At 53.1% G+C, this 24,918-nt stretch overlaps 10 protein-coding genes across 10 annotated transcripts; 8 read left to right on the top strand and 2 right to left on the bottom strand.

The window, feature by feature from the left end:
• Positions 1-872: 872 nt before the first annotated feature.
• On the top strand, positions 873-2,602 carry CGCA056_v009354 (putative transporter; the record flags this gene model as incomplete). The annotated part of the gene is made up of 5 exons (XM_037324601.1): positions 873-1,120; positions 1,185-1,292; positions 1,348-1,459; positions 1,559-1,954; positions 2,018-2,602. The coding sequence occupies 5 exons, from the start codon at positions 873-875 to the stop codon at positions 2,600-2,602; spliced, it is 1,449 nt and encodes a 482-aa protein (XP_037176874.1).
• Positions 2,603-3,403: 801 nt separating this feature from the next.
• Positions 3,404-4,836, top strand: azaH (FAD-dependent monooxygenase azaH; the record flags this gene model as incomplete). Its single annotated transcript, XM_037324600.1, has 2 exons — positions 3,404-4,051; positions 4,375-4,836. The coding sequence occupies 2 exons, from the start codon at positions 3,404-3,406 to the stop codon at positions 4,834-4,836; spliced, it is 1,110 nt and encodes a 369-aa protein (XP_037176880.1).
• A 600-nt stretch (positions 4,837-5,436) lies between these two features.
• On the top strand, positions 5,437-6,498 carry CGCA056_v009352 (uncharacterized protein; the record flags this gene model as incomplete). Its single annotated transcript, XM_037324599.1, has 3 exons — positions 5,437-5,844; positions 5,895-6,216; positions 6,344-6,498. The coding sequence occupies 3 exons, from the start codon at positions 5,437-5,439 to the stop codon at positions 6,496-6,498; spliced, it is 885 nt and encodes a 294-aa protein (XP_037176879.1).
• Positions 6,499-6,857: 359 nt separating this feature from the next.
• Positions 6,858-8,470, top strand: CGCA056_v009351 (Bifunctional solanapyrone synthase; the record flags this gene model as incomplete). Its single annotated transcript, XM_037324598.1, has 3 exons — positions 6,858-7,392; positions 7,455-7,956; positions 8,008-8,470. The coding sequence occupies 3 exons, from the start codon at positions 6,858-6,860 to the stop codon at positions 8,468-8,470; spliced, it is 1,500 nt and encodes a 499-aa protein (XP_037176878.1).
• A 116-nt stretch (positions 8,471-8,586) lies between these two features.
• On the bottom strand, positions 8,587-9,819 carry CGCA056_v009350 (uncharacterized protein; the record flags this gene model as incomplete). Its single annotated transcript, XM_037324597.1, has 1 exon — positions 8,587-9,819. The coding sequence occupies one exon, from the start codon at positions 9,817-9,819 to the stop codon at positions 8,587-8,589; it is 1,233 nt and encodes a 410-aa protein (XP_037176130.1).
• Positions 9,820-10,821: 1,002 nt separating this feature from the next.
• CGCA056_v009349 (uncharacterized protein) lies at positions 10,822-12,694 on the bottom strand (the record flags this gene model as incomplete). Its single annotated transcript, XM_037324596.1, has 3 exons — positions 10,822-11,846; positions 12,045-12,575; positions 12,640-12,694. 3 exons carry the CDS (start codon positions 12,692-12,694, stop codon positions 10,822-10,824), a joined length of 1,611 nt encoding a protein of 536 aa, XP_037176209.1.
• Positions 12,695-14,394: 1,700 nt separating this feature from the next.
• Positions 14,395-14,834, top strand: egr1 (Early growth response protein 1; the record flags this gene model as incomplete). The annotated part of the gene is made up of 2 exons (XM_037324595.1): positions 14,395-14,519; positions 14,579-14,834. The coding sequence occupies 2 exons, from the start codon at positions 14,395-14,397 to the stop codon at positions 14,832-14,834; spliced, it is 381 nt and encodes a 126-aa protein (XP_037176210.1).
• Positions 14,835-15,646: 812 nt separating this feature from the next.
• On the top strand, positions 15,647-17,266 carry faeB-2-4 (putative feruloyl esterase B-2; the record flags this gene model as incomplete). The annotated part of the gene is made up of 1 exon (XM_037324594.1): positions 15,647-17,266. One exon carries the CDS (start codon positions 15,647-15,649, stop codon positions 17,264-17,266), a length of 1,620 nt encoding a protein of 539 aa, XP_037176202.1.
• Positions 17,267-17,666: 400 nt separating this feature from the next.
• Positions 17,667-19,680, top strand: POLK (DNA polymerase kappa; the record flags this gene model as incomplete). The annotated part of the gene is made up of 2 exons (XM_037324593.1): positions 17,667-17,843; positions 17,905-19,680. 2 exons carry the CDS (start codon positions 17,667-17,669, stop codon positions 19,678-19,680), a joined length of 1,953 nt encoding a protein of 650 aa, XP_037176203.1.
• A 1,956-nt stretch (positions 19,681-21,636) lies between these two features.
• Positions 21,637-23,635, top strand: CGCA056_v009345 (uncharacterized protein; the record flags this gene model as incomplete). Its single annotated transcript, XM_037324592.1, has 4 exons — positions 21,637-22,161; positions 22,238-22,488; positions 22,556-22,639; positions 22,702-23,635. The coding sequence occupies 4 exons, from the start codon at positions 21,637-21,639 to the stop codon at positions 23,633-23,635; spliced, it is 1,794 nt and encodes a 597-aa protein (XP_037176204.1).
• Between the last annotated feature and the right edge of the window lie 1,283 nt (positions 23,636-24,918).

Genomic DNA, 24,918 nt, shown 5'->3' with positions numbered 1-24,918 from the left:
CATACCCCACAGTCCCGGAGCGAGCAGACCATATGACGAGGTTGGGAATTCGCGGTCATTACTATTGGCGTCTGGGAGCAGCCGGATCACCGGTGAACACAATGGGGCCAATCGTCGTAACCACGTGCGCGTGGCCCCCGACATCATGAGTGCCTTACATTTCCTGGAGTAGCCTCACGGAGCAGCCCTTCCTCCTGTTCGCGGACTACTCCTGCTCACGGTCTTGTCCGCTGACTCGCGGATGTCTCCGTGAACACTAGAAATTTGGCCTTGGCTTAGGCCCAACTGGTCCGAATGATAACTTTGAGTGGCTGGACTGGCCCGAAAGACGGAGCAGTCCATTGTGCTTCTCCGGTACAGCAGGACTGCTCCGTCGTCCAAGAAAATGATGGCTAATTCATCTTTCGATTGCGGGTCTGGGGAAGAGGAGACGAACGCAATAAGCTTACAGCTGCCATATTTCACAGCCAGAGAACTGGGTGTCTGTGGGACACGCCAAAATCTGGGGTCGTTTTCGGGGTATGCGGGGTAGGAAGTTGGGGTGAACATCCTGTTGTTTGGCTTCTGCAAGGTCGTCCTGGGCTAGGTCCAAGTTTGGGCAACAAAAGACACCAAGTCGAGGGCGACTGGCGTGTCTTTCTGACATGAAGTTTAAAAGAGGACAGAGGACGGTTGGTTTCCAAAGTTGTTTTCTCAGGGCCTGGAGACTTTCTGTTCATCGACTTCAGAGACTTTACTGCTGAACTTCAAGCCGTTGGTTGTTCAAGTAGTCGAGCCGTCGATTTTTATATCTCCGAGTCCGAAGATCCAAGGTTCGAGAGCTTCTCAGCACACCTTTTCTCGATTCCTCGAAAATCCAACAGGCGAGCAAGATGGCCGCTCGCGAAGCCGAGACAAAGCAAGAAGCCACGCAGGCCACCTCAGACCACATCGACAGCACTCTTCCCGTCGGCGAAAAGGACTTCGTGTCTGAGAAAGACGTCAATGGCGATGATCTGGAGATGTCCGAGGAAGAGTACGCCGCCGTCGAGAAGAGTCTTACGAGGAAGCTTGACTTCACGTTGGTACCGGTTGTTTGGATTCTCTATCTCTTCAACTACCTCGACAGAAACAACATTGCGTGAGTCTCAAATCAGCGACTCTTATACTCACGGCTTCGTAGACTGATCATCACTTCACTTTAGTCAAGCACGACTAAGCACCTTTGAGAAGGATTTTGGACTCACTGGCAACCAGTTCAACGTTGCTGTGTCCATCTTGAATATCGGTTATATGCTTATGCAACTTCCAAGGTAGGCAGCCTTCTCGGCAAACTCTCTACCGTCATCAATGCTAACAATGGCAAAGTAACATGCTCCTTACTCGAACCCGACCGTCTCTCTACATTCCCGCATGGACAGCTCTCTGGTCTGTTGTTTCCGCTGCTACAGCAGGAGCCGAGAACTATACACACCTTCTCGTTATTCGATTCTTTTTTGGGAATTGCGGAGGCTCCTTTCTTTCCGGTTGGTCCTGACACATACTTCCTCTCTGAATACCGCTGACGTATTTGGTTCAGGGTGCCATGTACCTTCTGAGTTGTTGGTATCCTCGAAAGGAGGTTGCATTCCGCACTGCGATTCTATACTCGGGCGTTCTACTGGCAACTGCATTCTCCGGACTCATCGCAGCTGGCGTTCTCTCAGGTCTCGAGGGAGCTCGGGGTATCGCTGGATGGCAATGGCTCTTCATTATCGAGGGTACAGGCAGTTTCGCCGCGGCCATCCTCGGGGCTTTGCTTCTCCCGGATTTCCCGGGCCAGAAGTCGGGCGTTGCGAAGTGGTTGCTCACCGAGAAGGAGCAGAAGGTTGCGGTTGAGCGTATCCGTAGGGACAGAGTCTCGCTGCCGGAAGCGGACTCTAGTGTGTGGAACGGACTCAAGCTCGCTGTCAAAGATGCTCGAACATGGGTTTTCGTAAGTTGTTACCCATCTGTGTTCGTTGTCGAAGGGAACATGAGATTAACATTGATCCCGCAGGTGGTCATGCTCACGGCCAATCACAGCGCCTACGGATTCAATAATTTCTTCCCCACGATTGTAAAGGGCTTCAAGCTCGGCAACAACACCCTGACCCTGATCTTGACCGCGCCGCCCTATCTTCTCGCGACGGTCGTTGCCTTCCTGACGGCCTTCTCTTCTGATCGTCGCAAGGAGCGCGGTTTCCATATCTCAGTACCTCAGGGAGTTGCATGCATCGGCTTCATCATTTCAGTATCGACCATCAACAACGCCGCTCGCTATGTTGCTGCTTTCCTATACGTCTGCGGTTGCTTCTCGAGTAACGCAATGGTGTTCAGCTGGGCTAGCTCCACCCTGAACCAGACGCCTAAGAAGAGGGCGTGCGCGACAGCCATTATCAACCTACTCAGTCAGCTTGGCAATATCTGGAGCCCCTACTTCTTTCCATCGACAGATAGTCCGAGATATGTCATGGCAAACCTGCTGATGATGGCCTCGTCGGCGCTGAGTATCGTTACTTGCGCTATCATGAAGGTCATGCTAACTAGAGCGAACAAGAAGTTGAAGGCCGAGGGAAGGGACACAAATCTGTTTACGCTCTAAGAGGGGTAACTCGCGGTAGCTGGCACAAAACTTCATCTTCAAAATCTTGGACGTTGTAATGTACACGCGTGTATCGATGATTACAAATCGTGAATAATTGGTACATGTAGCTGAGCTTTTGAACCACGCATAGTATTTTGAATTCTAAACCGTAACAGCCCGTCAAATTAAATTCCTCACTTTGGCAGCCGCACACTCGTGCCGGAATTCCCGCGAACACGCGAACTCTTCCCGGTATTCGGGGCCCGACCGGGGTATGGGGCAATGTACTTCATCTCATGTTGATTCAAAGTTCCTACGTCACCGGCTGAAGACGGAGATTGAGTCCGACGCAAGAGCGTTGACGCGTAGATATGAAAAGGCTAACAAGAGCTCTTATCCTAGTAAAAACCCACTGCATTGCGATTGGCATTGAGTGTACATGCTAAAGATGATTTGCTCGGACTATTCGCGACGCGAGATGGGCGAGTCGCATTTTGACGTCCAAAGGCCTGAATACTGGCAGTGAGAGTACTAAGCCAAACTTCGAATTACAGCTTCGGATACTATGAAGCATGATCAATAACGCAAGTGATTGTTGCTGTAGTGGTGAGCTCCTCTTTCGCGGGGTAGAGGCACACGAGTTGCATTACGGAAACTCAACCTCATGTACCGAGGACTTATTACGCTTAATGTCACATCCGGCAGAACCTTATCATCAGACAGAATAAATACCCAACAAGATGACAACAATGCATTTCCCCTCACTTCATTGTACGGTACTCGACAAGACGTCCTGTTCCTTCACACTACCAGACCAACATGGCGCCCATCAAGAAAGACTTCGAAATCGCCATCATCGGCGGCGGCATAGCCGGAGTCGCCCTGGCCATTTCGCTCGTCAAGCGCAATGTCCCTTGCACCATATACGAAAAAGCGCAAGCCTTCGGCGAAATCGGTGCAGGATTGGGCATCACCCCGAATGCCACCAGAGCCATGAAGGCTTGCGACCCAGTTATATATCAGGTTTTTGACAGGGTCGCCCAACCAGACATTCTTTGGACTTTCTTCGACGGCTCAGATGAGAAAAAAGACGATGAGCCCATATTCACCCTTGGAGACGCAGAAGCTGGCATCAGGGGCTGTCACAGGGCTCATTTCCTGGACGGAATGATTCAACACCTTCCAAAAGACGTGGCCAAGTTCAACAAGCAGCTAGACCATGTTGAAGAGCCATACGGTCCTTCAGGAAAACTGAGAATGGTGTTCCAGGACGGTTCTACTGCCGAAGCAGACGCCATTGTCGGGTGCGACGGAATCAAGTCTCGCACCCGCGAAATCGTCGTGGGAAGCGACCATCCGTCTGCGACGTGCGGATTCACGCACAAGCACTGCTATCGTGGCTTGATTCCAATGGACGAAGCTCTGGAGATAATTGGAAAGAAACGGGCAATGGGTTCGAACCTGTGGGTAAGTGGTCCTAGATCTTCCTATGGCATGATCTTCCAACTAAATCGCCCAGTCTGCCAATAAGCGGCATATAGTTACTTACCCAGTAGCAAATGGCACCATCCTGAACATAGTGATGCATTGCACAAGCGATAGAGACTGGCCCAGCACTACGAATTTTGTTCTACCGGTCGGAGAGGAAGGCTGTTATGCGGATTCTGAGGGCCTGTCCCCCAGATTACGACGATTGGTCAAGAGGATGAAGTCTGTCGACAGGGTGGGTGCAGTCCATACTCCATGACTACTTAGACACATTGAAAACCACCAAAGCTGACAAAATCTAGTGGGGATTATTCGACCTCGGGGACCACCCCGTTCCGACCTTTTCCAGAGGGCGGATCTGTCTCATCGGCGATGCTGCCCACGCGAGCACACCTCACCAGGGCGCCGGAGCGGGGCTTTGCATCGAGGACGCCGCTACTCTGGCGTCTCTGCTAGCTGATGACCGAGTTGAAGGTCGGGACGACATCTCGGCGGCCTTCGCAGCATACGATCAATGTCGTCGGGACAGAGGACATCGACTAGTGGAGGGAAGCCGGCGGATTGGGGAGCTATACGAGGGTCAGACCGAGGTTGGAAAAGACTTCAAAGCTATAGAAAATGAAGTCCGGACAAAAGCAAAGGACATATGGGAGTTCGACATCAACGAAAGCATCCATCACTGCCTGGGCGATTTAGAGAGACGTCTGGCGGTCAAGACAGGGGCGACGAACTACAGACAGGGGAACTTCCGTGCCGGTTTGTAGAGGATAGTCTGGCATTACAACTTCAGCTATCGTTATCCGGCTCCATTTTGACGAAGTAATTCTGTGATTACTTTACTGTTCGAAGCGTCTGATAACTATTGATCTAGGTCGTCGCAGCAGGTTGGCCAGGACATCAACGCCGACTCAAAGGGTACACATCAAAACCTATTGCTAGAGCAACCGAGCCTCTTACAGCCGTGTTGAATCATTCTGTCAATTGTGCATCGCGAACCTTTCAAGACAACGAATGATTTGATTGCTTACTCGTGATAATTGCCATTGAGAGGTTGATGGGAAGGTGAGAAGAAATAAGACATTGCCTCAGCTGAGTGGCTCATCGCATGTAAGCTAGTGAGACAGTGTCTTGGATTCTATGGAGAATGTGGCAGCAGCTGCAAGGCAAGTTTCTCAAAGAGGCTACTCCAGAACGCGTCTCTCGACGCCACCTCTCCTGGTGGCAGTTCCTGTTCGCCCCTTAAGTCAGCACTAGAGCCATTGAGCGCATGATCGTCACACATAAAATCAACCTTTTCCAACGTCAACTTCTCTGCGGTCGATATTTGATACCACCACTCATCGCCCGCCATCCCAACGATTGCCATGGCGCCAGGAATTTTCATCGTGCCCGGCTTATATGAAAGCGTGGCCACCTTTGGGCCGCTCGTTGACGAACTCAAGAAAGCCGGGTACCCCTCAATCCACGTGGGAACCATTCTCAGCGGCGGGACCTCTTCAAAACGAGAGCCTCGCGGGCTCACCATTGCCGACGACTCTCAAGGCATTCGAACCGAGCTCGAACCGTTCGTTGACAGATGCGGAAGTGATGGCGTGATTCTGGTCCTCCATTCCGCTGGCGGCTTCATCGGAGCTGGCGCCATGAAGGGCCTGACCCAGTCAGCCTACGAAGATGAAGCAAAGAGGGGTGGAATTCGACAAATCGTCGGGATTACGGCCGCCTTTCTGCCGGTTGGATTTGAGCATCGGCCGTTGCCGTTCATGAAGATCGATGTGAGATGAGCTACCTTGTTCTCTGGTGACAGTGGCTGACTCCTGAAAAGGAAGAGAAGGGAACCCAGGGCCCTGTTGATGATATGGCGTTCTTCAACGACATGTCCGCCGAGGCTGCCAAGCCGTGGATCGATGAGTTTGTGCACCATCCGGCGCATGGATGGGGCACGAATATCGAATACGCCGGTTGGCACGACGTGCCTGTCGACTACATCGTTTGTGAGCGAGACCAGATCATTCCCATGCAGATGCAGGAGACGGTTGCGGCCGGTGCGGAGGCAAAGATTTATCGACTCGATGCAGGGCATATGGCGCAGCTGTCTCGTACCAGGGAGCTTGCAAGCCTCATCGTGGAGGCCATTCGCCGAATGAGTTAGCTGGGTGTTGCAGGACGAAAGATCATTCACACTCATACCACATCTACCAATTCCTTGGAATCCATTGCACTTGTAAGATCGAAGGTGCGTAATTAGAGGATATGGAACTAACACTGCGATAGAGAAGGGTAGTGATTTGCAGCCATCAAATGACTACTTTGCCCACAAGACACATATTATTTCCATCGTGGACCTAGTTGAGATTGTCGAAAGAAAGATCATGAACAATCTTCACTTTGAGAGCCCAAGCTTCAACGTCGGAATCACAAACTATTAACCAGGACCCTATTGCCAGCAGTAATCGGACGGGTTCGTAATTGGCTTCCTTCGGTGAGACGTCATGCAGCGTCGACTCGATCCTTCCATGTCGTGTAACCCTATCCTCCAAGGCTTACTTTCCCATACAAGCAAAGATCTCCTCCGTCCTATACGCCCAAGACCATCCTTCCTTGCCAACCCCGCGTGAACATCGTGTATTGGCCCGGAATCTCGGCGCTGCTATGCTAGAATGACCGCAGTTGCACCGACTCCTCGTTACCCTTGTACGGAAGGAAGAGGGTTATTAGAATCAGCTCCCCCCGTCACGGGAAAGGAAGGCTTTGACGATTTTCATCATATATCTCAAGAATGAACACGATGCCTCAAGGTCGTCGAGCCATAATTTCCTGCCTCGTCTTGCTCATTACACTGACATTTTGTACCTCCGCATTACAAGATGCAAAGGCCTACTGCCAGCTCCTCCAATCTGAAATACCCAACCGCGTAGCATACCCAGAGACGCCAACCTACAACGAGTCACTCTCGTCATACTACTCCGGCCAGGAACGCGACATCCGGCCGGGCTGCATCTTCCAACCCGAGACCGCCCACGAAGTCTGTCAGTTCATCAAGCTAATCACTAGGAAAGACGCAACATGTTCCCACGCACCCCCTCAATTCGCCATTCGGAGCGGGGGCCACATGATCTGGCCCGGCTCAGCCAACATCGACCAAGGCATCACCGTTGACCTGCGCAAGCTGAATTCTCTCGTATTGAACGAGGACAAAACTGTAGCGTCGTTAGGGGTCGGTGGTATCTGGAGCGACATCTACCCACAAATCGTCTCTCACAATCTGACCGTCATGGGCGGGCGAGTAACCGGCATTGGTGTTGGAGGTCTTGCTACAGGTGGTAAGCTACACTCCCGTGAAGATTCTTTCAGCACGTGAACGGATGCTGAGCTTCATTCCTAGGTGGCATCCACTACCTCGCCCGCCGCCACGGCTGGGTCTGCGACAATATCCACACCTACCAAGTCGTCCTCGCCAGCGGCGCCATCATCGAAGCCACGGCGTCCTCCCACGCGGACCTCTGGCTCGCGTTGAAAGGCGGCTCCAACAACTTCGCCATCGTCACCCGCATCGACGTCCCAACCTTCCCGATGGGCGATATGTGGGGCGGCACCGTGGCCTTTGAGTATACGAACGAGGTCCTGGAGGCGCATGCACAGGCGTTCAGTGACTTCATGAGTGCGGAGAACTTTGACGATGCCGCTGATATGGGCATGTCCTTGCTCTTCGACCAGGGCAACTACGCAGTCGGCGATGCGCTGTATTATGTCAAGTCCGTCAAGAATCCGCCTGTTTATCAGCCGTTCACGGCGATTCAGCCGCAGATTGGGAGTTCGTTGCGGATTGGGAATGCTAGTTCCATGACTTCGGAAGCGAACGGCCTTCTTCCGCCGAATACCACGCGGTAAGCTTGACATCAACCACCACGTTGCGTGGCTTGAGCTCATTTGGACAGTGCGATCGATATCGTCTACTCCTTCAAGAACGGCGACTCCAGCGTTTACTCGGAGATGTTCAGAACCTGGGAGGAAGGAACTAAGCTTATGGCAGAGATAGAGGGGCTCCAGCTCGACCTTCTCATCCAACCTCACCCAGTCACTAACGGGACCAACTCGCTCGGGCTAACGCCAGGAGCGAAAGACGAGGTGATGTCGGTTTTGACAGCAGCTTACACGAACCGCGAAGACGATGAGGTGGTTCAGGCAGGGATGCAGAGCATCATTGACGCCCATAAAGACATACTGCAACAGCGCGAACTTCTAATCCGTTTCCAATATCTCAATTACGCAGACATCACGCAAGATCCGATCACCAGTTACGGACCAGAGGTTAAAGCGAGGCTGCAGGCTGTCAGTAAGAAGTATGATCCGGAAGGCTTGTTCCAAACGGGCGTCCCAGGTGGGTTCAAGGTGTTCTAGAGTGAAGCTGGACAGGTTAACAAATGGAAGTTCTTTTGGTAAAATTACATTACGCTTAGGGTTATTTTACAAGAGTGACCGAGACAGGGTAGACTGCTGGTGCATCATGCGGCCTCTCACTTGGCCTCCTCCTTGGCCTTGTTGGCGATCTCCTCCGCCTTCTTTCCCTTCGCCTCGAGGACCTTCTTGACCTCTTCCAGAGTCTCCTTGAACAACTTCTCGCCCTCCTCCTTGTGCTTATCCGCGACCTCCCTCAATTGCTTCAGCTTGGGAATAATCTGGTCGCCGTCAGGGATCATCTTGAAGTACTGATCCAGGCCACCGAAGCTTCCGCCCAATTGTGAGCCCTTAGACTTGGCCTTATCCACAGCGTCGCCAACATACTTCTCCAAGCCACCAAGGTCGCCAGAGTCGACAGCAGACTTGGCCTTCTCGAATACCTCCTTCGCATTGCCCTGCTTCAGTGCATCGGCGTTCTTCTCCAGAAGCTCCTTGACCTTGGGGTTCTTGTCGAGGTAGGGCTTCGCCTCCTCGAGTGCCTTCTTCCAAGCCTCGTCTCCGAGCTTCTTGACCTGCTGAGTCTTGTCCTCAATCAACTTGCGGGCTTTGTCGAAGTTGCTAGCGGTAAGGCCTCCCGCAAGGACGTCCTTGATCTGCTTCCACGTCTCGTCGACCTGCTTCTTCGCCTCAGGGCCGTATTGGTCGCCCAGCTGCTTGAGCTGGTCAATGTTGCCGCCGAGCTTCTCCTTCAGCTGGGGGTGGTTGTCGACGATGTCGGAGATGGCATCGCCAGACAGGTTTGCAATCTTCTTGGACAGGTCGGCGAGGACCTCGTACGCCTTGTGAACGGCCTCCAGGCTCAGACCGGCCTTGGCGACCTCCTGGAACTGCTTGTAGGCATCGTTGATGATCTCGTCGGCCTCCTCCTTGTGGTTCTTGCGGACGGTCTCAAAGTCGTCAAACGCGGAGTCGACGTAGGAGCGGCCGCCGGGAATCCAGCCGACGTAGGAGTAGGCGAACTGCTTGATGGAGTCGATGGCTTGGTCGGGCGAGGGCGTGTTCTCTTGCAGCTTCTTCGCGGCAACCTGGTACTTCTTCTCCGCCTCCTTGGCGGCCTTGTTGACCTTGGATGCGGTGCGTCCGGCGGGGGTGAAGGAGTAGATTGCGTAGAAGAGACCGGCGCCTGCGAGTCCTCCGGCGACGCCAGCTCCAAAGTGTGAGCTGCCTCCGCTTGCGCCCGCTGATGACGAGGTAGTGGTCGATTGGAAGCGAAGCTGTTGGCGGGGAGCTCGAAGAGCACGAGTAGCTCTAGGGAGCGTCGAGCGAGCGAGGGGTCTTGCGGACATCATTTTGGCGTCTGGCAAAGGACTGGCAGACTGGTAGGTGTTTAGTTATAAGACAGCTTTCGGACGCCGAGAAGATTGGAGTTGATGCTGAAGAAAGTACCGAAAAGTTCGTAGCTGTGTGGAAGGACCAGAAAAAGCAGGGAGAGAGCTGGTTTTGAGGGATGGACAAGGCGACGAACTTGCACCTTACCCCTGGTGGCTGGCTACCCTCGGAATCGTTGGCGGCAGGCAAAACAAGGAAGATCTGGGCTTGTCCCACGTGTCTTGGAGACGCAACTGAAGTCAAAATGACGAGCGGAAGCAGCTGAAGGACAGGGGACCAGCTGCTGGGCTGCCTACTTCAGCTGCACTATGAGCTGCAAATCGACTGGGCTGGAGGGAAAGCTCCGGACTAGTGACGTCGATGACGCATCAGTGAGAGAGGTAGCTACCTACCTAAGCTCCTTGATGTGCCCTGTTGGGGTAGCTACCCCGCATGGTGGCAGTCATCTGCTGTAGTGGGACGAACTGCCCCTGAAAACCCCCGAATAAGGCCCCTGAGGACTACCTGTCACCGGGAGATCGGCGATTAGCTGCTGCGGGGAAGCCTCTGATTCGCAGGGGATGCCCTCGTCATCGTGATGCAGCTACAACATTGATGCACCCCATCCAAATGGGGCATCTGTCCAAGAGACTGAAGCGAAATACAAAGGAAATGAGGTGTTGAAGAAAGCTTCGCAACAGATATGACTTCACGTAAGTGTCCTGTCTTAGACAGCATATGTTCTGTGTACCGACTTATGCCTACTGAGGACGACACTATTAGGGACAGAAATGGGCGATAATACTTGAAAGAAAACCAGCGAGAAAGGCGACAACGACGACGACGACGATAGTAATATAAATCATATGAAACCAGGAGAAATAGTCGCCGTAGCACACAAGAAGCAGTCAGGCAGACAGAAGTGTGACTAGGTGAAGGTTGCTTTGCATGTTGTGTCCATTTTAACAAATTGAGTTTGAATATCACCTCCGTCTGCCTGAGAACAGCAAAGCCCCTCCATCATTGTCAGAGTCCTCGGCCTCTTGGTCCGCGTGACCTGCAACGCTCCAAGAATCATCATCGGCAATCACTGATCTCTGAGAGCGGCGCGATGGTTCTCCTTCAGCAATTGATAAGAGACTCATCACAGAAGCCAGGTCGGTGCCACGAACAGACGTGCTAGCCAGAGACTGGAACGTCTGCTGATATGAAAAGGTGTCTGAGTCCCATCTCTTGTGGTCAGTGACCTTCTCCTCCAGAGCCGAGAGCGCATCCCGCCGGACACCTCCCAATACTTTGTCAATGAGACTATCCTTCTCCTTGGCCCATTCCGGGCTTTCATCCGTGACGTTGGGAACAATCCAGTTCAGGTAGACGTTCTTGTGTCCCCGACGAACTTGTACGCCGCTTTTATGAGCAGCAAAGTAGTATTCGCAGAGGCGGCACGTTGGCTTGCTACAACCAATATACCGAAAGTCCCGGAAAAAGGGAATAGAAGCAGTTCCGCTGGGATGTTGTCTACACAGCCAATCAAGAACGAGAATCTCGCAATGAACTATGGGGTGGAAAGATTCTCTTGCACACTGCTTAAAGATGAGATCATCTAGTCCGCAGCGCTGGAGTTCTTCAGCATATCCCTGGTGCTTGGCCAACTCTGCAGGTTCCCAAACCATGCGGCCGATAATTGCCTTGGCCGTCCGGAGGCTTCGGCGCTTTGCAGCTGTCATTGTCGAAGGTTGAAAACATGTGATTGGATTCGGCAAAGGATTGCTAGACGGCAGGAAAACGATGTTGAAATTCTCGAATAGCTCTGGGATACGCCTGCGAGCGATGATGATGGCGCGGACCATGCCTAAGTATGAAGCGAGACGCCCGACAAAGTGGGAGAGGTCACACCATCTTTCAGACTCGTTCATTCTGCCTGCCTTGGTTCTCTCAATAATGTAATCATACACGGGTGAAGCCCGCAGAGTGGCCGCAGCGTGGACAAGATTGGCATTCTCTGTCACTTCGAAAAAGAGAGATCAGTACCTTTCAGATGTAGAAGATGTGACAGTGGCCGTACCGGAGCAATTATTACCGTCTCGGCCTTTATGAGCAGTTAAGGTGTCCTTCAGATCGCGTAAAGCATTTCCAAGCGAGAGACCTAGCGTACCACAAAACACATGAGATCAGGTGTCCAGCGAGGCTGAGGGTGAATGCTTACTTTCATGAGAGTCATTGGCATCGCAGTCGACGATACAGGCCAATACAGATTTCATCAGCTTGTCGCGATACGCCAGAATTCGTTTGTCGTGGAACTCCAAAATCTGTTGAAGCGCGCTTTGAAACAATGGGCTGTGAGGATTGTCTTTGACTTGATCCAAGGTCGCGGTGCCCATATCATTGAGAAGTCGGCGAACAAAGCTTGTGGCCTTATTGGGGTCTCCCACAGTCTGCCTGTTGGAGGCAAAGGTGTAAAGCAAGCCGTCGTAATTGCGAATGGTGATTGCCAAGGCAGTGACTGTGTCTCCAAATGGCACATTATCGCAAACCTGCGCCAACTTGTTTATGAAGCACTCGAGGACAACGTTTGGGTTATCACTCGGTTCATATCCTTCGTTATTAGCTCGCTTCTGGCCATTAACCTTGCAGGCTTCGATTAGACTGGAAAGGAGAACAAGCGCGTCGTAGAATCGCCTGAGGCGGTTGCGAAGTTTGGTGCTGATTGTACCAAGACCATCAACGTAGGTCATGACTGCGTATTGAGTGTTAAAGTGAGCTGTGTTTCCAAATGGTTAACTTGTGGGTTATGATCATACCTGGTTGCTTGTCCTCCTTGCCAGGGCTTGTGGACTTTACTCGATTTCTGGCCATTGAAAGATCGGACTGGAGCTCACTTCTGGGGCCTACAAGGAAGAAGTGATGGGACTTGGGTCATGAATCTGAAAAATGGTGGATGGAATTCCAGGAGATTGACAAGGTGTTGGGGGTCTGCTCCATGACCTCTTCTATCATACGTCTGATTGTTACTTAGGTCGCTCGCAAGGCCACAATGAATGGATTCGGAATCCGTTTCTTCGACGAGGAGTCCGTGTTTCTCGCAATTGCGCACTCCGCCAACGCGTATTGTTGGTCGGGTCAATTGCTCAGGTCGGTTCGCTGTCTAAGCCAATGAGTCGTCGTGCCGGTCGCAAATTGGGCCATTGGGCATGCAGCTGCGCCCCTTCACAAGCAGGAGGCCAGGAGCCACACCCTACGATTTAGGGTGACCTGCGTCGAGAAGCAATTGGCTGGAGATCCGGGCATGGTGGGTTTGGTGTTGGAGGTTCTTGCAGGTAACAACTGGCGAACCACCATGCTGACCCTTCATCTTTCTTCGTGATGAGGCATCTGCACGGTACCGACCGGTATCGCGGTCTTCAGTCGGAGGCCGACAAGGCGTGATTCAATGGCACATACCCAAGCCTCATTTCATGGCGTATCGCATGAGATGGCTGCTATTTCGGCCATGTCAGGCTTGGATGCAGGCTCATTTAAGATGCGTGCTCCTATCAGTTGGATACATTTCACCGACGGTCAGGACCTGGCACGCTTCTCTCGGACCCACTCCCGAAGTGAGTTATGTTGGTCAGGTCTAGTCACGGCCTCAACTTTCAAGCATACCTTACTTGCTAGATGATCGTTTCATCGGTTTGATGGATGGTATTGGCCTGATGAATACTAGCTTCGTCGGCCTCCAAGAACCGCGCAGAACGGAATCGAAGTAGGAAAAGAAATCAGTCGGAAAGAGCAGCATTGAGTCAACGTTCATTATAAAACAGACAGTTTTCCACCAAGATATCAGAACATACTTCTCACACCCTACTTTATCAGAATCTTCACATGCTATTGCATACATACAACGACTAGCATCGCCCACCTGCGTGGTCGGCCTCAATTATCCCACGAAGCCTTCATGAAGTCGACGTAAGTGACACATAACTACAGCAGCATTGAGACCATCTCGTATGTGGGAGGGTATGACAAGGAGTCCATGTAGCTAATGCCGGAGGCCGATGCTGAAGAACCATTCTTCATCGAATTTGACCCTTGATATCCACTTGAAAGAATTGGAAAGTAGTCAGGAGGCCCCGCTAAAGTAGCCCAGAGGTGAGAAAAAGACGTCGACTACCATATTAGGATGCTTGGTTGACCTTGAACACACGCACAAGATACCAGATCCGAACTGGCCGTGCCGGCGACCTGCATCCCTCCTCCGACTAGCCCGCCCAACATACAACATGCATCAGGGGTCGTCATACTACCAGCAATACAATTACGCTAGTTCGGATGATCCAGGGGGTGGGCAAGTACAACGAGAATCCGACTATAACTACGAGCATTATTACGATTATGGTGATTCCTTCGGATACTCAACCACTGCAGACTACCAGTACAACAACTCTGCCTACTACGCCGAAACCGCACCGCTGGAACAGTAGGATTCCGGGGGTGGATCGTTGCATGGGACCAGTTCCCATCATAACCAAGGACAATCACAGGTTTTGCCTACGTGGGACGAAAGAGACGCAGACATGCATGCTCAACGAGTAATGAATGAGGACAACACTGGGGGTGTTTCGCAACATGACCCCAAGCGACCGTATGCTTGTCCAGTGGAGGGTTGCGGGAAGAAATTTGACCAAAGACACAAGCTGAAGTAAGCCTACCGAGCCCGTTGAAACAACTGTTGTCAATTTTACTAACGTGGACTTGAAGCAAACATGAGAAGAAGCATTCACTGCCTTACAAATGCAAAATCTGCCCGGAGGGCGCTGGTGAATCGCCCAGGTTCAAGACGGCCTTCTCCGACAACAAGGACTTGAAACGACACATACGTGCCCATCATCCAAACGAAGCCGAAGATCTCGGTGTGCCGGATGAGAGCAAGGAGTGTACTGTGTGCGGCGAGGTGTACACGCGGCAAGACAATTACAGGCGCCACCTGGATGGGGGACGTTGCAAACCACGTTGATGGCTGGCGGTTGAGCTGACACTTATCGCACCTCACGCGCGTCGTTAACCGATTTGGGGTTTCTTCCATGGATGTCATTCCATCCGCTTTGTCTTTCTTCTGATTTGGCTGTGTTTGTGTTGTCCCTTTTATTGCTATTTCTTCGTCTTGTTGTTAGTTGATGAGAGCATGCGTCGCTCACATTTCTAATTTATCTACCTATCAGATTCCGTCTATTGAACCCGTAAAACTGGTCGTCGTCTGAGAGTAGACTTACAGTAACCGACTTCCACTTATCCTACAGTGGGCCCGTCCCAATGATGCGAGGACCATTTCTCCGTGATCGATACACTTGGGCTGCCTGTTTTCTCCATGTCCACATATCATCGCAGTGTCGCGATCCACAAAGTTGGATACCACGGCAACGACTCAAAACTGTTGCCAAGAACGCCGCAAACATATCGTGATGTCTGACATTTCTAGAAGGAGGTGCTGGGCTTGACTTCGTGTGGAAGGATGATGTCTCAAGCAGCCGCGACCCTATTGGTGGGGGAGGAATGATGGCAAACACCGTTCAAACGGATGCCAAGATCTTCAAATAACATGCGCCGGAAACGGATGTGTTTTGTAAACACAATCGCGACTTGGGGAAGCATGTGCATCGTTATGTGCTGAAATGAGATAATCTTAACAAATATGGTTCTGGTAAACAAGAGAATATCAGCGGGTTAAAAGCTCGTGATGCGTCTGTCAAAGACGTCTGGGGTCTCTCCAGCTTTCTCCCGTCTCAATCACACATCATCTCTGCCCTCCGCGGTTCGAACGCTCTCAAGATGAAGTGGATCGCATCTCTCACACTCACACTCGCCGCGCTGCGGCAAGTGGCCGCCACGAACTCGACGTCATGCACGCCGAGGCTGATGAGCTACTGGATCAACGCCAACGCCTCCCTCGGCGAGGTTACTTCTGTCGATGCAGGCGGTGCCTTCGAGGAGATTAGCGACGTCGCGTACCCCGTCAACGTGACCAACCTGCCGAGTCTCTGTGCCGTGACCTTTGTCGCCAAGACGGGAGACGGAAACGCGACGTACAAGTTCGGTCTTTTCCTCCCGGACGACTGGAACAGCGACATCTTGACCGTCGGCAACGAAGGCTTCGATGGCGGCGTCGACTGGCCTGCCATGGCAGCTGGCGTCAAGTACGGCTTCGTGACCGTCTCGACTGACGGAGGACACAACTCGACCGCCAGCAACCTTACCTGGGCCCTGAATGACGAGGACAGGCAGCTGGACTTTGGCTTCCGCGCTCTCCACGGCTCGTACCAGCTGGCCCTGAGAATCGTCCAGCGGTATTACACTCTCCCCACTGAAAAATCATACTTCGCCGGCGCTGGCCAGGGCGGTCGCCAGGGATTGAAAGCCGCGCAGCTTTATCCAAGGGACTTTGATGCCATCCTCGTCGGCGCACCGGCGTGGTGGCAGACTGCTCTGCAGAGCTGGAGGATCTCTCGCGGCTCCAAGAACGGCGCCAACGACACCAAGATTCTCACTGAGGAGAGCCTCAAGGTGCTCGGCGACAATGTAAGAAAGCAGTGTGACGCTGCGGACGGAGTTGAGGATGGCATCGTCAGCAACCTCGCCACTTGCTACTTCGACTTCGACCTCTTCACCTGCGGCAAGGACGGCGTCGATGCGTCGGCGTGCTTGACCGAGGAGCAGGTCGAGCTCGCCAAGGTCCTGTACGACAACTACGAGGTCGACGACGAGCAGGTCTTCACCGGTCTGAGCCCTTCGTCCGAGTACGAGTGGACTTCTGTCGTCGGCGACAACGACACCGACGTGAACGAGGAGGCCCTGGGATACTTCAAGAACTTCCTCTACAGCGACCCCGAGTGGGATGTGTCAAGCTACAACGACTCTGTCCCTGCGTACGCCAACGAGACCAACCCCGGCGACCTGGACGTCAATGACTTCAACCTGACCGCGTTCGCTGCCCTCGGCAACAAGATCATCATGTACCACGGACTGGCTGACGGCGTCAACCCCCTCAACGCCTCCATCTACTTCTACGAGAGTGTTGTGAACGCCACGGGCGGCGACATCGAGGCCACGCGCAGCTGGTTCCGCCTGTTCCTCGTCCCGGGTCTAGGATCCAAGGCCACCAGCGTCGACGCGCCGTGGTACATCGGTGGTCCCGGCCAGTGGGAGCAGCTTGTCGATGGCGAGACGGCAACAATTGCTGGCTTCAACAATGCGTCGACTGATGCTCTTGCGGCGCTCGTCGCATGGAGGGCTGCAGACACTGTTCCGGAGTCGATCATCGCGACGACGTGGACCAACTCAACGGATCCTTCAACCGAGGTACTGAGACAACGTCCGATCTGCCCGTGGCCTGCGATGCAAAAGTACAATGGCGAGGGCGACCAATCCAAGCCCGAGAGCTTTTCGTGCTAGAGCTTGACGAAGCTCGATCGAGCAGAGGAATCAGATGAGAGCCAAGATGACGGTGTTTGTTTACTGCCAGAAGCGGAAACGGCGATGCGTGTCCAAAAAGGCGTATGGTATAGGTGCATAATGTTTAATGAAGTGACATGCCTCAATGCAATACTGTTTAAGACAATCACTAATGTCACGTGGGCTCGTGTGTTTTTGCTGACATGAGCGACGCGTCGATGACTTTGGGCGGGGCATTCTCTCTCTCGCCTGTGACACTGATCCTTGTTGCCTCCAGGCGTTCCCATCCTCGACGCATCATTCTCTACAGGCCTCGAATAGAGAACGAAGATATGCAATTATTACTTCGGTCTAGAGTCTCTGTTCGCATCTTTCGGTCGGTTTCTTGGGATCAATGACGATGACGACACCACAACCACCAGATCTGCCGCCCGCCGACCTGTTCGACGAGGCACTGCTGGAGGATACTGCCCTGCTAGAAGATGCCAAGGCCATTTCGGAGCATGGAACACTGAAATATTCATTACTGGGCCCTTCACTGACAAAGGCCGGGCAAGACTCAGTCGATCAGTCCAAGGTTGGTGGTGCACATGGTCATCGTCGGCTCTGAAACGTACGCTGAGTGTGCTGTGTGCCAGGTTTCCGAGATCATCTACAACGCCTCGAAAGGATCCAAATTCTTCAATCGAGAAGAGGAACGAGACAAAATTCTTACCAAAAAGATCGAGCAAATCCTCGAGAAGAAGCGCCGCCTGGAGAAGCTTGACCTTAGCAGGGACCTGCGCCTCGCCGACCAGCTTATTACCCAACTCGAACTCTCCCGCGACCTCTCCCAATACATTGTCCATGTCGACTGCGATGCCTTTTACGCTGCCGTCGAACTTCTTGAGCGACCCGAACTGAAGGATGTGCCGTTCTCCGTGGGTGCCGGCGTCTTAACAACCTGTAACTATGTCGCAAGGAAATACGGCTGCCGGAGTGGCATGGCTGGCTTTGTCGCTAAGAAGCTTTGCCCGAGCTTGGTGATGCTCAAGCCCAATTTTGAGAAATACAATGCCAAGGCACACGAGGTTCGGGAGGTTTTGGTGGAATACGACCCCCGGTTCGAGAGCGCCAGTATCGACGAGGCGTACCTCAACATCACCGAATATTGCACGGAGAAAGACATTAGTCCTGCAGATGCAGTCGAGCAGATGCGTCGCGAGGTACATGAAAGGACGAATATTACGGTTTCGGCTGGCATCGCTGCCAATGCGAAGCTTGCGAAGATCTGCTCCAACATGAACAAGCCTAACGGGCAGTTCGTGTTGCCCAACGATCGGACCGAGATCATGAACTTCATGGCGAAGCTCCCACCGCGGAAGGTCAATGGGATTGGGCGCGTTCTGGAGCGACAGCTGACCGAGATTGGCATTAAGACTTGTGCCGACATCTACCCATATCGACAATTTCTCAGGCAACTATTCGGAGAGAAAGCGTACGAGTTCCTCATCAATGTCTACCTTGGTCTCGGGCGCACACGGATACAGCCAGCAGAAGAATACGAGCGAAAGAGCGTCGGCACAGAGAGCACATTTTGGGGCATGTCGGACCCTCAGCAGCTGAGGGAGAAGTTGAGATGGACGGCCGATGAGCTGGAAAAGGACATGAAGAGGGCGGAGTGCAAAGGCCGGACGTTGGTGCTGAAGGTCAAGCTGCACACGTATGAGGTCTTCACACGACAAGTCGTTTTGCCAAGGGCTATCTGTCTGGCCGACGATCTCTACCGTTTTGCTCTGCCCATTCTCGGCAAGCTCGAAGAGGAGATGCCGGAGATGAAGCTACGACTCATGGGTTTGCGGTGCACGCACCTCGTGAGCACCAAGAAGCCCGACACCATGGCATTCTTTGGTTTCCGGTCCCGCAAGTCAGAGTCGGCCGGATCTCCAGAGAAGCAGGGCGCTATTGGGAACCTAGGAAGCACTGTTAGGCTGGACGAAGATGGATGGGAAATGTGGCCGGAGCAGGAACTATTGCGGCTTGACGACGATCTCGCCTTGCAGGGAGAAGGCCTCGAGGAATCGGACGCGCGAGTAACGGACGACGAGTCGACCCCCGTGCGTAGACATGGCAAAGAGATTGCGCCGAACCCCACTAAGGAAGACGCGCCGGTCGAGGAGGACTTGTGGGACTGTCCAATTTGCAACCGTCCACAAGCACCGGACGAGAGACAGTTCAACGAACACATCGATCTATGTTTATCGAGGCAGACAATCCTTGAAGCAGTGCAAGAAGATGCTCCTCAAGCAATAGGGTCGAGGTCGGTGACGCCAGACTTGAAGAAGGCTAAACCCAGTGGAGAGAAGAAGCGTGGTCGGCCGCCCGCGAGGCTCTCGAGTAACGATCCTCGACAAAAGAAGCTTTGCTTCGGATAATGAACTTCCATGAGACTAAACAAAATGATACCCATATTCAATGTCCCTGAAGCAACTACGTCCATGTGGGTGGTGGAGACTTTCAACGCTTGCTGGATGTGAATCGGGTTCCTCATGTCAGAGGCTTGCACCTGACAGAGCTCCAGAGCCTTCGTCGTTATCGGCGACTGCAAGGGATACGGTCAGACCGTCTTTAACCCCGCAAATGTCAACGCCGAACGATGCTATTCACTAGACATCTCAACGTCGAGGTGGCAACATGGACGACGTTTCGCTTCAGAAGCCTGCGGCTTGTTACTCCCTGGCGGGTTAGTGTGCGATGGGTCGAACGTGGCGCTCCTAGTTCGCGGTGGTCAAGCTCTCCGTAGCCCAATGAAATGAGCGGCACCGAGTCATCCCGAAAGAACTTTTACAGGCCAACGGTGGGATTTCAGTGATCGACAGGAGTTTCCTTGATCTTGCGGCACATGGCCTGCCGTTGTGAAGCCATAAAGGCCAGATTGGTGAGATCTCAGACTTCAAAATCTGTGCGTTTATCGAGCCTAATGGATTTCATTGTCTTCGAAAGTTGAGTTCACCCGGAGGCGCCCCGTCGCAATTTACGTCAGCCTGGCTGTCGTCCTTTCAGTCTCTCTTCCACCTCCAGACTGAGGATGACGACGATTCAAGCCAGCATTGCCTCGCGACCTCGCCGCCACGGCGCTGACGACCGTTGGTCGAACTCACTGTCTCATAGAACCTGACTTTCAGCTGTCAATGGAGGCTTTCTCCGATACCATGTTGACGAACTGAATACCCTGTTTACGATGTCGGACGCTATGGGCGGTTCTTGGGATGTCCAATCGGTCACATTTCCATCTCCCTTGCGTCGCTGGTCAAGTCGGAAAAAGAGGAAGCGCGGTTCCATCCAATGGCATATCATCAATCACCTGCCGCCATCTCTGTCTCCCTGCGCTCGCTCCTCCATGCGCACCGTGGCGAGCCAAAGCCAAAGCTCTTGCAGCTGGTCCGAGTTTCTCATCACGAACCATCTCTGGCTGTCTGTGGCACACTATCGCAGCCTCATACATGCAAGACTCTGTGCTTTAACGGTTGTGAGAGGTCAGATCAATTCCGCCGATTGGACCTACTGTTCCGTTCAGCAACTCACGACAAGCCTCCAGCGTAAGGGCTCCCCTAGAGATCCGCAATCACGGCTCTACTCGTTGGTATCCCCTTGGCAAGCTGACTGGCTGAATCGCCAAAAGCTAGCCAAAGGCACGATGCTTTCGTGCGCCAGCTAGATCCAGCGACCGGCTCTAGTTAGCGCCCGGAAGACACTTCACCCATTGACGCTAAGCACCACCGACATTCCCATGCAGGAAAAGCTTATGCGACCAGAGATCCACACTCTTGACCGTCGATGTTGTCCGTCTAAAGACTCTGCAGGCTCGACTTCGGAGGCAAGGTACGCAGCGCCGCCGAAGGGATGAAGCCGCTGCCCTGCATACAGGTTTCACTCAAACGGCCCCCACCGCGGGCCACAGGGTCTAGCCACAACTTTCAGGCCAGGAACCAACTGTCGACCTGTGGCCAGCATTCGCCCTGCATCTGAAGTGTTTGTGAGATGCGATCGGCAGTCCTAATAACAGCGCTATTGTTGTCGCCAGTAAGGATCTACAGGACGGTGTGCCGGTGTCGTCTCCGCCTTTAGTTACCGCGCAAAGGCATGATGACACACTCCAACAGCCCCGAAAGGATTTTGCGCTGTGAATCATGGGCGACTGGCATTTACATTCCACCGAAAGGTTGTTTCCGCGACCCTGCTTGCATTCCAACATATAAGTCTATCCTCAAGCCTTACCTTGGCATGTCCTCGGAATTTCTTCATCACGCTCCTTTCGACTCCAATGTGACGGACTAGAAGCGGCCTCGACCTTACATGGTGCAATTCGTCAACTTCGAACAACAGAAACCATGGATAATGGAGTCGCAGCCACGATCACACCGTCGCCCACGCCGGCAGCAGTATCAGCGGCACCAACTCTCAACGCAGAGCCAGCTGCGCTCTTCTGGCTCGCCTGGGGAGGGCTATGGACAGTCTTGGTGCTGGGCGGAATGGCATTTCTCTTTGTCAACCGCAAAATGCCGTTTTTGAGGATCCGCGGTCTGGCTTTGTCGTTTGGGGCAGTTACCATGCTCCACCTCTATTGGATTTCAGTACAGATTGGCCTCGCTATTGGTTCCTATGTGCCTGATGGCGCTGAGTTCTGGGTAATGGGCCTCTATCTCCCTTTTGGCATCGCCCTCTTTCACGCCTCGAATAGCCGCTTCCTCCACGTCGCCAAGGCGCAGAGGAGATATGCCGGTACATCGGGAGTTCTCCCCCAGCCCGAACAGAAGCCGTGCAACGGCAAGGACAAGACGCTCGTGGGACGGTTCCAAAAGCTAGACTACACCACCAAGATGCTCGCCGTCGTGAGCACGGGCATGCTGCTCCAGGTACGTAACGGAACAAGCAGTGGACCGTGCCTTGTCAGATTTGGGAAACACATGGCTGACATGAGTTTCTCGTCAGCTGCTTCTCACTGTCGTGATGTGGCTCGTCTCTCGCAAGTACCATCCTTGGTTTGGCATCCCCGGTACCGAGGCCAAGGGCACCGAGGCAGAGCAGAAGGTCGAGAAGGGAAGAGGTTGGGAATGGTGGCCTTCGGTCTTTTGGCAGTTCCTATGGGCCTGGATCGTCGCGCCCTTCATCCTCTGGAGATCACGTGGCATCAATGACACCCAGGGGTGGCGACTCCAGACCATTGGATGCTGTATCGCGAGGTGAGTGGCATTCACGACTAGCGTTTTGCGCGGCCCTCAACCCTCCGGCTCGCACTAACAACCTCAGCCTGCACGCTACCCCTATGTGGCTTATAGCCTTATATGTTCCAGCCATGGCACCTGTCAATAGATACTTCATCCCCCCTCAGTGGTATGTATATGAAGCATCACCCGTGCACTCTATCCCACGATACTCACAGTCCATTCAACCAGGATCTGCTTATCTATCACCTTCATCGAAATCTTTGCCATCTTCGTTCCTTGTTGGCAAGTCATCAAACACAAGTCCCTCCGCCAAGAGACTCTCGAGTCCATCGCCATCTGGGAAGCCAAGAACCAGCAACGCGACAGGAGAAACTCCACTATCACAGGCTCTACCAAGGTCGGCTCACATCTGTCGACTGGTTCTACCTGGAAGTCCCTTGCACAACTTGAGAAGGACACAAGTCAGTCCGAAAGCGTCTACACAATGGGTGCCCTCGAGTACGTCCTTGACAAGAACCCCGAGCCCCTCCGGAAGTTCTCTGCCCTCAGGGATTTCTCGGGGGAGAACATCGCCTTCCTCTCCGCCGTTGGGGAATGGAAGTCTTCCATCCCCACCACTCCCGGTTCGAACAAGCAGCGCTCCATAGAGCTCACTCGTGAGCGCTTCAACCGCGCGTTGCGCATCTACACTGAGTTCATCAGCCCTCGCCACGCTGAATTTCAGATCAATATCGCGTCACAAGATCTCAAGAACCTCGAGGACATCTTTGAGGATGCCGCCCGCATTCTCTACGGCCACCAAACAGAACGCTTCAGCGACCCAGTCGTGCCTTTTGAAGATCCCAACTGGGCCAGGCCTACTTCATCTTCCATTGGCTCCGAGACATACAGCATGTCAGACGTCGCTTCTCAGACACCGATTGCAGACCGCGCACAATACTTCGGTGCCATTCCCGAGAAGTTCACGGCCGGCGTATTTGATGATGCCGAGACGAGCATCAAGTATCTCGTGTTGACCAACACCTGGCCAAAGTTCGTCAAGGAGAGGAGGTACTCATTGGACTCGGAGGATTCGCGGGAGTCGAGGGACACTGTGGAGACATTCAACTCACAGTCAACACTTCACAGGGTGGTGAGGTACTTCAGGGCCATGAGAGTGTAGCATGGGCGCACCGCACAATGCATTTGTTCTTTCATTTACGCTTCACGATGATATCCCAGTTCTTTTGTCATTCATACCACTTTGTAATTCATGTCAATTATACTAAACAAGACAGCAAAATCTCATGATACCAACATTCACATCCACAATCATCTCCACCATCGTCGTTTCTCATGCTGCGACATGCCTCGTGAAGATCATTTACGCTGCAAAGCTTTCAGACTGTGGCTCTGCAAGCCACAACCTCTTTGTCATGCAACTGCCGCTCCTCTCAAGTCATAAGTTGCGTGGCGAACGTTTAGATTTACGATCGTCACGCCCCCGGGCGCCTCGAGCACAAAGCCCGTTGGCGGGCAGAGTCAGGAACGAGGTGGCTGGTGTGAGGGGAGTCGCAGCCCAAATGAGCGTTGAATGACGCAAACGGACTCTCCATGTCTGCTTTGGGATGCTGTTGCGAGAAATGCCCAGCCACATAGCCAGTGGCTTCAAGCGTTGGGAGGCGCTCTCTACTCAACTCTGAAGAGCTTGTGGGGCGAGGCGTCTGCTGTAATTAGGGTGCGGGAGGTTCCGGATGGTGATGAGGTGGGATCTGAGGTTATCTCTAAGTTTCTCGGCAGTGTCGAAAGAAGGCGCACCGGGAATGGAATGGTTGTTGGTTTGAGAGTGAGAACCTTTGAGTCTAGATCTCGATGGAGCTTGTTTGAAGTCTGCAGTTTGGAACCTTTAAGGCTGAATAGTCCCCGGAATGGGGATGGACGACGGCTTTTACGACACATGTTCCTGAATCCTGTGAGACATGGCCAAGATATTTCGGCCGTTATGTTTGATAAGCTTTGCGGGTGACACAGAACCCGGCCCCTAAAGTATTTGTAAATACCGATCTTCCCCTCCCCGGTGTTCCCGTAGGTCTGCAGTTCGCATGCAAGACGGACGTAAGCCACGTGACCGATAATGGGAGGTCTGCGTCCGCATTTGGACGAGGGCCTGGTATCACCATGTCCATTGCCGGACACCGCAAACTTGAGACTCGGAAAACTTGACAAGCTCTGGCTCTGTCATTCTTACTAAGGACGCCGTTGGCACGTTGCAGTTGCTTGCTTGCTTGCTTTGTCCCCCGCATTTAGCCGCACTTGCTGATCCAGGGTAGAAAACGCGGGGGAGGAGGACGCAGTCCCCCACATTCCGCCTGGACCCCTGGTTCGTGACAAGGCGCTGTGATAGGGCGTCGTTGGGGGATTTACCGAGGGGATGGAAGGGTGATGCAGATCCTTCAGGTGAGTGTT

This window comes from Colletotrichum aenigma, assembly GCF_013390185.1.
Source record: "Colletotrichum aenigma strain Cg56 chromosome Unknown KSG_Cg56_contig06, whole genome shotgun sequence".
Classification (NCBI taxonomy): domain Eukaryota; kingdom Fungi; phylum Ascomycota; class Sordariomycetes; order Glomerellales; family Glomerellaceae; genus Colletotrichum; species Colletotrichum aenigma.
Note: the sequence above shows the minus strand (reverse complement) of the source record. Positions and strands in the feature narration are given on the sequence as shown.